The following is a 12,661-nucleotide window of genomic DNA, read 5'->3' on the forward strand; positions in this document are numbered from 1 at the left end:
CTGCGTCTTCTGTGCTGGGTCACGCTATTGGTTTCAGATTTTGGACTGTGTAGACGTTTTTCATGTAGCTTTTTTGTTGTATGATCGTTTCAATTAGCAATTATGACTCATATTATCGATTCTTGGTACGTATTTTAGCCTTTTGCTGTTTTTATTGTCGTTGTCTGGTTTTACTAATTTAGAGAAGTTTTTTTAAATTTTGTTGGGAATAACTTTGTTTTATTGGTTGTTTCGAAGGACAGTTCATTGGAGGTTTGTTGTAATTTATATTGGTTTTTTTTTTTAAATTATCAATGGAAAATTAAGTCCACTAAGTGTTTCAACAACAACTCTATTAGCAGACATATTTTTAATTCTTTTCTCTCCCTTCTTGCCCACATTTTTCAAAAGAATTAAACTGATAAACGAGCTTATATATTATTAATCAATTTCACAGCTAATTAAAAAAACAAAAAATCAATTACAATCGTTTCAATTTTCCACAGAAAAGAAGAAACAAAAAATATTCCAAAGCAATAGTGGACTCTATTTATAATATTGTATTCTAAAGCAGTGGTTCTCAAATACAAAAATCGCCCACTTTTATCAAGAAAAAAAGGAGAAACAAGAATTATTCCAAAACAGTGATTCTCAAGTACAAAACAGCAAAATTGCCCACTTTTATCAAGAAAAAAAGGAGGAACAAAAAATATTCCAAAGCAGTGGTGGACTCTATCCATGATATCGTGTTCTAAAGCAGTGGTTCTCAAGCACAGAACAGCAAAATTGTCCACTTTTATAAGAAAAAGAAAAAAAGGAGGAACCAAAAACAGTAAAATCGTTTACCTTTATCGAGATACAAAGAAGGAAAAAAAATATTTCAGAGCAGTGATGCATCCTCCATCTACAATATCATATCCCAAAGCAGTGGTTCTCAAATGAAGAACACCAAAAAAACCCCTCTTTAATCAATGCAAACAAACGAATTTGCAATAATATAAAATAAAATGCAACAAAATCGAACGAGGACATCCAAAGCAATGATTCTTAAAAACAGCAAAATTGCCCACTTTTATCAGGAAAAATAGGAGGAACAAAAAATATTCCAAACCAGTGATGCATCCACTGATATATTTCAAACAGTGGTCCTCAAAAACAGCAAAATTGTCCACTTTTATCGAGATGCAAAGGAGAAGCAAAAAATATTCCTAAAGCAGTGCTTCTCAAAACCAGCAAAATTCTCCACTTTTATCAAGAAGAAAGGAAGGAACAAAAAATATTCCAGAGCAGTGATGCATCCTCCATCTACAATATCATATCCCAAAGCAGTGGATCTCAAATGAAGAACACCAAAAAAACCCCCCTTTAATCAATGCAAACAAACGAATTTGCAATAATATAAAATAAAATACAACAAAATCGAACGAGGACATCCAAAGCAGTGGTTCTTAAAAACAGCAAGATTGCCCACTTTTATCAGGAAAAAAAGGAGGAACAAAAAATATTCCAAAGCAGTAGTGGACTCCATTTATGATATTGTGTTCCAAAACAGTGGTTCTCAAGTACAGAGCAGCAAAATTTCCTACTTTTATCAAGAAAAAAAGGAGGCACCAAAAATACTCCAAAGCAGTGGTGGACTCCATCTATGACATCGTGTTCCAAAACAGTGGTTCTCAAGTACAGAACAGCAAAATTGTCCACTTTTATCGAGATGCAAAGGAGAAGCAAAAAATATTCCTAAAGCAGTGCTTCTCAAAAACAGCAAAATTCTCCACTTTTATCAAGAAGAAAGAAAGGAACAAAAAATATTCCAGAGCAGTGATGCATCTTTCATCTACAATATCATGTCCCAAAGCAGTGGTTCTCAAATGAAGAACACCAAAAAAACCCCCCTTTAATCAACGCAAACAAACGAATTTGCAATAATATAAAACAAAACCAAACCAACACCAAAATCGAACTCAGACACAAATTCTTTCTTCTCCAATTTGTCATCGCTCGTCGTCGCGAAGAAACGAGCCCATTTCGAGGGGCAAGAAAGTGGGTGGCTCTTCTGGAAACGAAGTTAGTGGCAGAGCGAAAGGCTCGCAGCAGCTCGCAGTAACTCGAGACGGATATCCAATCGGGATATCGAAGGTCAAGGAGCTATCAGGCCGCAAATTGGGTTAGCAACGGGTATCGAGAGAATCCCATTTCCGCCCCGCTGTTTGTCTCCCGCCCAGCAGCAACTTTTTTACGCCACGAGCTTTTTTCCTGTTATCCGTGCCGCGATCTTTGAATCTCCGCGGGTACGCTCGGTTTCTAACTATTCTTCCACCAAAAAAAAGAAAAAAAAATATATAAAGAGAAAAAGAGAGAGAGAATGGATGATCGTAGATTGCGCGGTTAAACTGCGAGCTGGGTTTTATTAAGAATAATAATAATAATAAAAAAAAATCTGAGACGCGACGCGTCAGCGCAAAACTGATCCTCGAGGCATTAAGGAACTGATATATTTCTTTCTTCTTTTTTAAATTATCGATGAAAAGTTATTCGTATCTAATAAAAAAAATCTGAGACGCGACGCGTCAGCGCAAGACTACAAATAAAATAAATAAAAAATAAAACAAACAATAAGTAACAAATAAAAAAATCTGAGGCATTTAAATTCGCGAGGCATTTAAATTCGCGAGGCATTGAAATTCGCAAGGAATTTAAATTCGCGACGCATTTCAGTTCGCGAGGCATTTGAATTCGCGAGGAATTCAAATTGGCGAGGAATTCAAATTCGCGAGGCATTTAAATTCGCGAGGCATTGAAATTCTCGAGGCATTTAAATTCGCGACGCATTTAAATTCGCGAGGCATTGAAATTCGCGAGGCATTTAAATTCGCGAGGCATTGAAATTCTCGAGGCATTTAGATTCGTGAAGAATTTAAGTTCGCAAGGAATTTAAATTCGCGAGGCATTTAAATTCGCGAGGCATTGAAATTCTCGAGGCATTTAGATTCGCGAAGCATTCAAATTCGCGAGGTATTGAAATTCGCGAGGCATTTAAATTCGCGAGGCATTTAAATTCGTCAGGCATCCAAATTCGCGAGGGATTGAAATTCGCGAGGCATTTAAATTCGTCAGGCATCCAAATTCGCGAGGGATTGAAATTCGCGAGGCATTTAAATTCGTCAGGCATCCAAATTCGCGAGGGATTGAAATTCGCGAGGCATTTAAATTCGCGAGGCATTTAAATTCGCGAGGCATTTAAATTCGCGAGGCATTTAACTTCGCGAGGCATTTCAGTTCGCGAGGCATTTAAATTCGCGAGGCATTTAAACTCGCGAGGCATTTAAATTCGCGAGGCATTTGAATTCGCGAGGCATTGAAATTCGCGAGGCATTTAAATTCACGAGGCATTGAAATTCTCGAGGCATTTAGATTCGTGAGGAATTTAAGTTCGCGAGGAATTTAAATTCGCGAGGAATTTCAGTTCGCGAGGCATTTCAGTTCGCGAGGCATTTAAATTCGCCAGGCATCCAAATTCGCGAGGCATTGAAATTCGCGAGGCATTTAACTTCGCGAGGCATTTAAATTCGCGAGGCATTTAAATTCGCGAGGAATTTAAATTCGCGAGGCATTGAAATTCGCGAGGCATTTGAATTCGCGAGGCATTTAAATTCGCGAGGCAATGAAATTCGCGAGGTATTGAAATTCTCGAGGCATTTAGATTCGCCAGGCATCCAAATTCGTGAGGCATTGAAATTCGCGAAGCATTCAAATTCGCGAGGCATTGAAATTCACGAGGAATTTAAATTGGCGAGTCATTTCAATTCGTGAGGCATTTAAATTCGCAAGGAATTTAAATTCGCGACGCATTTCAGTTCGCGAGGCATTTAAATTCGCGAGGCATTCAAATTCGCGAGGCATTTAAACTCACGAGGTATTTAAATTCGCCAGGCATCCAAATTCGCGATGCATTGAAATTCGCGAGGCATTTCAGTTCGCAAGGAATTTAAGTTCGCGAGGCATTTAAATTCGCGAGGCATTTAAATTCGCAAGGAATTTAAATTCGCGAGGCATTTAAATTCGCGAGGCATTTAAATCGTCAGTGACTCTGGTCAGCTGTTACTCACCAGCGAGACGTCCATAGCGTTGAAACATCCGCTCGACGTCCGTCTTGCTGCACTGAAACGTGTTCAGATTCCCGACGAACACGCGGGAGTTCACCGCCTGTGGGTCCTGCGAATTGGTCTGGTTGCCCACTTTGCTCATCTTCATCGCCTGGAACAGAAGAATGTAACCGGAAGCTGGTTTAACATCGAACGTGATTCGAGTTGCGACTTTGGGGGAGGAAAGCAGTGATACAATCGTTTTATTGGCTCTAACTTGGTTTAATGGACGATTTTATGGCGTCGTCGAATTCGAGCTGACCTTTCGAAGGTTTTTATGGGCCCACCAATGGTGATTTGGTCCCATAATTAATCCTGATTTCGAATACGTTGGCAATTATTAATTTTTAAGGACAAGATTCGAAAATTTGCGTAATCGAAACTCGAAAAAAACTGCTTCAGTCACGTCGATTATAGATTAAAATTTTGATAATTGGTTAATTTATAGGCAATTATTGGCAATTATTGATTTTTGAGGGCAAGATTCGAAAATTTACGTAAATGAAACTCGAAAAAACTATTGCAGTTACGTCGATTTTAAATTAAAATTTGTTTCTATTCTACTAAAATTTCGATAATTAATTAATTTAGAGCCTGACACGTTGATAGTTATTGATTTTTAAGGGCTAGATTCGAGAACTTACCTCATCGACACTGAAGGAATGTAATTCTAATTCAATATGAAATTAAAAATGCAATGTTGCAAATTTCTTCTTTGAATTAAAATTTCTTCCTGTTCTGTTAAAATTTTGATAATTCATTAATTTAGAGCCTGACGTATTGGTAATTATTGATTTTTAAGGGCAAGATTCGAAAATTTACGTAATCGAAACTCGAAAAAAACGACTGCAGTAGCGTCGATTTTAGATTAAAATATTGATAATTGGTTAATTTATAGGCAATTACTGGCAATTATTGATTTTTGAGGGCAAGATTCGAAAATTTACGTAAATGAAATTCGAAAAAACTATGCAGTTACGTCGATTTTAGATTAAAATTTGTTTCTATTCTACTGAAATTTCAATAATTAATTTATTTATAGGCTGACATATTGGCAATTATTAATTTTTAAGGGCAAGATTCGAAAATTTACGTAATCGAAACTCGAAAAAACTGCTTCAGTCGCGTCGATGGGGTCCCAATTTCAGCAACGACTCACGTGGGACTTATTTAATTATCAAATGACCACGGAAACTCTTATTATTCGCAGCAATTAGAGAAGAGGAGGAGGCGCATTGAGGGAGTAATTAGACGCACCTCCAATTTCCGTTCGCTGAACGTGCTCGCCAGTAATTACTCTAACATCAATCAGGCCAATATTAAGGGGTGCTTACAGGTGCCGCCGCGACAAATTATATATCATTACTAACTATAGTATACAACGTATTCCAGTATCATAATTGTCCATCGTTACACCCTGTATAAAACATCGTGCAGCCTCGAGGAACTCTCTGCAGGAGCGTAGACTGTTATTAAAGTCTCGTGTTTTAGCCTCTTCTGTCTGTATTTAAGTATTAAGAGGGTTAGTGTTGCGTTTCAGGATTAAACGACACTTTAGAAATTGATTATTATGTACTAATTGGTGGTAACGAAGCGTAAAGTAACCTAGATTTGGTATTTGTTGACGATAATTTAGTTTAATATATTAGAAGTAAGAGTATATAAGTGCTTATTGACGATAATTTAATTTAAAATATTAGAAATAACAGTATATATGTATATATTTGGTTTGTTTATGTAAATAACGTCGCCATATTGAAGTGGAATTATTTTCTTTCACTTCGACAGTCGTAAGGTTCAAATTCGAGTGATTCTTAATGGTATTTGCGATGATTATGACCCTTATGCTAGATTCTGCCATCTTTATGAGAGATTTTTCTTCGAATTATACGAATTCAATTTACTTTCTTTACTTATTCCTTATTTAATTGTCCTATAAACACATTTTCACCATTGACAAAAGCTTCAAATCTCAAGTTTCAAGTTTAAAGCCTCAAGTTTCAAGCTTGAAGTTTGAAATTTCAAGTTTGAAGCGTTAAATTTCAAGCTTGAGAGTTGAAGGTTCAAGTTAAAAATTTCAAGTTTCAAGCTTCAAATCTCAAGCTTCAAGCTTAAAGCCTCAAGTCTCAAGCTTGAAAGCTAAAGCTTCGAGTATTAAAGATAAAAATCTAAAACTTGAAGATTGAAGCCTCAACTTTCAAGCTTGAGAGTTGAAGCTTCAAGTTAGAAATTTCAAGTTTCAAGCTTCAAATCCCAAGATTCAAGTTTAAAGCCTCAAGTCTGCAGCTTGAAGTTTGAAATTTCTAGTTTCAAGCTTAAAACCTCAAGTCTGAAGTTTAAAGCTTCGAGTCTCAAGCTTGAAGGTTGAAATTTCAAGCTTGAAGCTCCAAATCTCAAGTTTCAAGTTCGAAGTCTTACGTCTCAAGTTTGAAGTTTCAAATTTCAAGTTAGAAGCTTTAAATCTCAAGCTTCAAGTTCAAAGCCTCAAGTCTCAGGCTTGAAGTTTGAAATTTCAAGTTGAAAGCCTTAAATCTGAAGCTTGAGAGTTGAAGCTTCAAGTCAGAAACTTCAACTTTGAAGCTTTAAATCTCGAGTCTGAAGTTTAAAGCTTCGAATCTCGATGATCTTTATAACAGATTTTTTTTCGAATTACACGAATTAAATTTATTTTCTTTACTTATTTCTTATTTACGTTTTCTGTAGAATGGATTTGGACGCAAAAATTTAGTAAATAGCAGCCATATTGAGCCTAGAATTAGTTTCTCTCACTTCGACCAACATAAGGTTCAAATTCGCGTGATTCTTAATAGCTTTTCTAATGCTTCTGACCCTTATGCTGGACTCTATCATCTTTATAACAGATTTTTACATATCGTATCTACATTCTGGACCTCGCAGTCGTTAAAACAGAGCAGCTGGAACTCGTTGGAGGAAGAATTAACGAGATAGCAAAACTCTGAGCGACGATACCTGAAATTATACAGTCCCACCAGCAGTCCACTCTTTGTTTTACCTTCATACATAAATTATGGATAATCTTCTTAGTTCCAACCCCCCTCCCTCCCAAAGAACTTCCACTTCCGATGATCGCGAGGGATGGATTAACTTTGAATTCGCGAGACCAACGCGCGCCTACGCGAGGATCTTTAACTTGGTTCGTTTTCATACTATTTTCGAAACGGATTCCCCTCAGCCAACCCTTAATTCGCCCGTTTCGTATTCAGCGGGGACAGATCGCTGAATAACTCGCGAAAATTGGAGAAGTTTCGCTGCTGACGATCGCTCGATCGTGTATGCTCTTTCAGAGAAGGCTGAAAGAGGGGAAGAGTGGGAAGAGAGGCTATTTTTTAAATGAAAAAATGCATTTTTTGGGGGGAAATTTAAAATCTTTTCAAGCAGAGGGCTCTCGTTTATCTTGATTCGCTCCTGGTGGCGACAATTTCGAATTTTGGGGCCTCCACGTTCTTTTTAAATGGTGAAAATGCATTTTTTGAGGGAAAATTTCAAAACTTTTCAAGCTCAGGACTTCCATTGATCTTAAATCGCTGTTGGGTACGAAAATTTTGAATATTTGGGTCTTAGTACTTGTCCTGATTTGTTTTCTTGAAATTTCAACCTTCAAGCTTGAGACTTGAAGCTCCAAACTTGAAATTTCAACCATCAAGCTTGAGACTTGAAGCTTTAACTTTCAAGCTTGAGACTTGAAGCTCCAAACTTGAAATTTCAACCTTCAAGCTTGAGATTTGAAGCTCCAAACTTGAAATTTCAACCTTCAAGCTTGAGACTTGAATCCTTAACTTTCAAGTTTAAGACTTGAAGCTTGAGATTTGAAGCTCCAAACTTGAAATTTCAACCTTCAAGCTTGAGGCTTGAAGCTTGAGATTTGAAGCTCGAAACTTGAAATTTCAACCTTCAAGCTTGAGACTTGGAGCTTTAACTTTCAAGCTTGAAACTTGAAGCTTGAGATTTGAAGCTCCAAACTTGAAATTTCAACCTTCAAGCTTGAGACTTGAAGCTTTAACTTTCAAGCTTGAGACTTGAAGCTTTAACTTTCAAGCTTGAGACTTGAAGCTTGAGATTTGAAGCTCCAAACTTGAAATTTCAACCTTCAAGCTTGAGACTTGAGGCTTTAACTTTCAAGCTTGAGACTTGAAGCTCCAAACTTGAAATTTCAACCTTCAAGCTTGAGATTTGAAGCTCCAAACTTGAAATTTCAACCTTCAAGCTTGAGACTTGAATCCTTAACTTTCAAGTTTAAGACTTGAAGCTTGAGATTTGAAGCTCCAAACTTGAAATTTCAACCTTCAAGCTTGAGGCTTGAAGCTTGAGATTTGAAGCTCGAAACTTGAAATTTCAACCTTCAAGCTTGAGACTTGGAGCTTTAACTTTCAAGCTTGAAACTTGAAGCTTGAGATTTGAAGCTCCAAACTTGAAATTTCAACCTTCAAGCTTGAGACTTGAAGCTTTAACTTTCAAGCTTGAGACTTGAAGCTTTAACTTTCAAGCTTGAGACTTGAAGCTTGAGATTTGAAGCTCCAAACTTGAAATTTCAACCTTCAAGCTTGAGACTTGAGGCTTTAAATTTGAAGTTTCAGTTTTCAGTCCAATCCCATGGATAGCGAAAATTTCTAATATTTATGATTTCTTACTCTTCTTAAATCATTTCTGAAGAAATCACTGAATAATTTTCAAGAATTGGAGAAATTTCGCAACTGACGATCGCTCGATTTCGCGTATGCTGCGTTAAAGAAGAGTAAAAAAAGAGAAAAAGAGGGGGAACGCAATTTTTTAACTGGTAAAAACACATTTTTCAACGCCATTTCCAACATGAAATAACCGAGGATGTTTGAATAAAATTGGCGAGAGCAAATATAACCGCGGATAAAATGGTAATAATTTTTCCGCCGCGATATTAAGGGAAAAATATACCGTGTATGATCATAACAAACGAAACTCTCGAATTTCAGCTGGAAATACCGCGAATACCACCATTGGGGGGTGGCTTTCGATACGTTTTTATTCCGTAACGATCGTCGCGAAAAGGCAACATCGAGCATTTTATACGCTGGCCGAGTATTTATATTACGCTGGTAATTTCTGGTTGGTTCGAAGTAAAAATTTTCATTCGTTAACACTCTGTACGCAAATGACGGTCATAGCCGTCGGATTCGTGGCGATGCGTATACGCAAATGACGGTTATAGTCGTCAGATTCTTGGCGACGCGTATACGCAAATGACGGTTATAGCCGTCAGATTCTTGGCGATCTGTACGCAAATGACGGTCATAGCCGTCGGATTCTTGGCGATGCGTATACGCAAATGACGGTTATAGTCGTCAGATTCTTGGCGATCTGTACGCAAATGACGGTCATAGCCGTCGGATTCTTGGCGATGCGTATACGCAAATGACGGTCATAGCCGTCGTGCATATTTTAATCAATAAAAAAAGAAGCTCCAAACTTGAGGATTCAATATTGAAACTTGAGAGATTTGGAGCTTCAACTATCAAGCTTGAGATTTGAAGCTTGAAACTTAAAATTTCAAACTTCAAGCTTGAAATTTAAGGCTTCGAACTTCAAATTTCAAACTTCAAGCTTGAGACGTGAGGCTCTAAACTTAAGATTTCAAACTTCAAGCTTAAAATTTAAGGCTTCAAACTTGAAATTTCAAACTTCAAGCTTGAGACGTGAGGCTTTAGACTTGATACTTGAGATTTGCTGCTTTTGACAATGGTAAAAATGTGTATACAGGACAATTAAATAAGGAATAAGTAAAGAAAATAAATTTAATTCATATAATTCGAAGAAAAATCTGTTATAAAGATCGTAGAATCTAACATAAGGGTCAGAAGAATGATAAAAACTATGAAGAATCACTCGAATTTGAACCTTACGTCGGTCGAATTGAAAGAAATTAATTCTAATTCAACATGGCCACCATTTGCCAAATTTTACACGTTCAAATCCATTTTAAAGGAAACTTAAATAAAGAATAATCAAAGAAAACAAATATAAATCAAAGATAATAATTCTGAAAAATAGATATGACAAAAATATAAAGAAATTGTCTTGATAAGCACAGGTTCAAACCCTCGTTTCTCCACTTCTTTTGCAAATGAACAAAAAAAAATAGAGATCTGAGTCGTTGTTTGCGCGTTTGAAGAGTGCTGAACGAGATCGAAACGAGCTCTCTCGCGTTCACGAGGAGCAGAGTTTAAATCGTCGATATTTCTATTGTCGCCATTGCCGTGACCACAATCCGGAAGTGAGTTTGAAATCGCGTATCGTCGAATTGGTAGGAAATTCCGTGTTTAAGAGGAGGCTGGCTATACAGGCTGGTAACGAGGGCATTCAAAGCGGCTGTGGATTACCGTTTTGCTGGAGAAGGCAATTGCAGTAGCTCATTATGCTTAGATGCAATCGGACGGGGGAAAGGCTCGCGTGAAATTTCGAATATTAACCCTCTGTGCCTCGTTCAGTTCGTTAATGCGCCGTTACTTTTCATTCGTCGATCCGTTTCTCCTTGGCAGACACCATCCTCCTTTTAATTCCTCAACCTGAACCAAGTTCAATCGAACGACCAAAGAAAAATATTCCTTCCATTTCAAAAATATGAAATTTCTTCTTTATTTTATTTTATTTTATCTTTTTCTGTTTACCTACATTTTTTGGACTACGATTTACTGTAATTTTCACGCCAGAATTCAGAGAATGTTTAACAGAGAATGCAATAGACAGTGAAAAATATGTTTATTAGTTTATTATTGATTTAGAAAATTAAATTTCTTAGCAGACACCATTCTCACTTTTAATTCCTCAGTTGGGACCACGTTCAATCAATAAAAAAATAAAAGAAATAATAAACAAAATTCGTTTCGTTTCGAAAATATGAAATTACTTCTTTATTTTATTTTTTTGTTTTAGCTATATTTTTCGAAATAGCTATATTTCTTGGATCGATTTACTATAATGTCTGCGTTAGAAACTAGAGAATGTTTAATATAGAACGCAGTAAATATTGAGAAATATGTTTAGTAACAAATTATTGATTCAGAGAATTCAATTTCTTTGTATCGATAGCATTTACAAATTATAAGGCTCGTATTTATTAAGTTCTTATTTAATTTAGCTAGAAACATGTCTTTACTGTCTTCGAACAATCTCTGAAACGAATTAGAACGCAAAAATCTGGAAAATGGTGGCCATATTAAACCTAGAATTAGTTTCTCTCACCTCGACCAACATAAGGTTCAAATTCGCGTGATTCTTAATACATTTTCTAATACTTCTGACCCTTATACTAGACTCTACGATTTTTATAACAGATTTTTCTTCGAATTATACGAATTTAATTTATTTTCTTTACTCATTCCTTATTTAATTGTCCTATAAACACATTTTTACCATTGTCAAAAGCTTCAAATCTCAAGTTTCAAGTTTAAAGCCTCAAGTCTCAACCTTGAAGGTTGAAAGGTCAAGCTTGAGGCTCCAAATCTCAAGTTTCAAGTTTAAAGCTTCAAATATCAAGCTCGAGAGTTAAAGCTTCAAGTTAGAAATTTCAAGTTTCTAGCTTCAAATCTCAAGCTTCAAGTTTAATGCCTCAAGTCTCAAGCTTGAAAGCTGAAGCTTCGGGAATTAAAGCTGCAAGTCTAAAACTTGATGGCTGAAGACTCAAGTTTCAAGCTTCAGAGTTGAAGTTTCGATCTAGAAATTTCAAATTTGAAGGTTCAAATCTCAAGTTTCAAGTTTAAAGCCTCAGATCTCAAGCTTTAAGTTTGAAATTTCAAGTTTGAAGCTTCAAATCTCAAGCTACAAGTTCAAAGCCTCAAGTCTGAAGCTTGAAGCTTCAAATCTCAAGTTTGAAGTTTAACGCTTCGAGTCTCAATGATCTTTATAGCAGATTTTTTTCGAATTACACGAATTAAATTTATTTAATTGTCCTATAAACCCATTTTCACCATTGCCAAACAATCTCCAACACGAGTGAGCTGTGGAAAATCATTTTGAACGCAGAAATCTCGCAAATGGTGGCCATATTGATCCTAGAATTAGTTTCTCTCACTTCGACCAACATAAGGTTCAAATTCGCGTGATTCTTCATAGCTTTTCTAATGCTTCTGACCCTTACGCTAGACTCTGCCATCTTTATAAGAGATTTTCTTCCAAATTACACGAATTCAATTTATTCTCTTTACTTATTACTTATTTAATTGTCCTATAAACACATTTGAGGCAGCTTTGAAGGGAAATTGCAAGATTGCAGCTTTGAAAGGAATTGCAAAATTCTAAGTTCTTCAAGCATTCAAGCATTCTGAAGGAGAATTGTAAGATTTAAGCTTTCTTTTTGCAAAGAATTGCAAGGTTTAAGCTTTGTAGAGAATTGTAAGTTTCCAAGTTCGTCAAGAACGCTACTGTATGGTTTCTCTGAAGAGAATTGCAAGATTTAAGCTTCTTCGAAGCTGCTTCAACGTTGCTGGTACAAATTCGCGTGGTTCTTAATGGTATTTGCGATGCTTCTGACTCTTATGCTAGACTCTATC

The 12,661-nt window shown here is 36.4% G+C and overlaps 2 protein-coding genes across 2 annotated transcripts in view; both read right to left on the minus strand.

The window, feature by feature from the left end:
* Positions 1-12,661, minus strand: part of LOC143431679 (protein masquerade-like) — a 360,601-nt gene that overhangs the window by 296,191 nt on the left and 51,749 nt on the right. The window lies entirely within an intron of this gene.
* The window catches only part of LOC143431702 (uncharacterized), a 245,147-nt gene that overhangs the window by 197,677 nt on the left and 34,809 nt on the right, over positions 1-12,661 (minus strand). Inside the window, exon 2 of the mRNA XM_076908641.1 lies at positions 4,086-4,233. Within this exon, the coding sequence (XP_076764756.1) occupies positions 4,086-4,233 (148 nt within the window). The remainder of the gene's footprint in view (positions 1-4,085; positions 4,234-12,661) is intronic.

The sequence above is a fragment of the Xylocopa sonorina genome, unplaced genomic scaffold (assembly GCF_050948175.1).
Source record: "Xylocopa sonorina isolate GNS202 unplaced genomic scaffold, iyXylSono1_principal scaffold0014, whole genome shotgun sequence".
Classification (NCBI taxonomy): domain Eukaryota; kingdom Metazoa; phylum Arthropoda; class Insecta; order Hymenoptera; family Apidae; genus Xylocopa; species Xylocopa sonorina.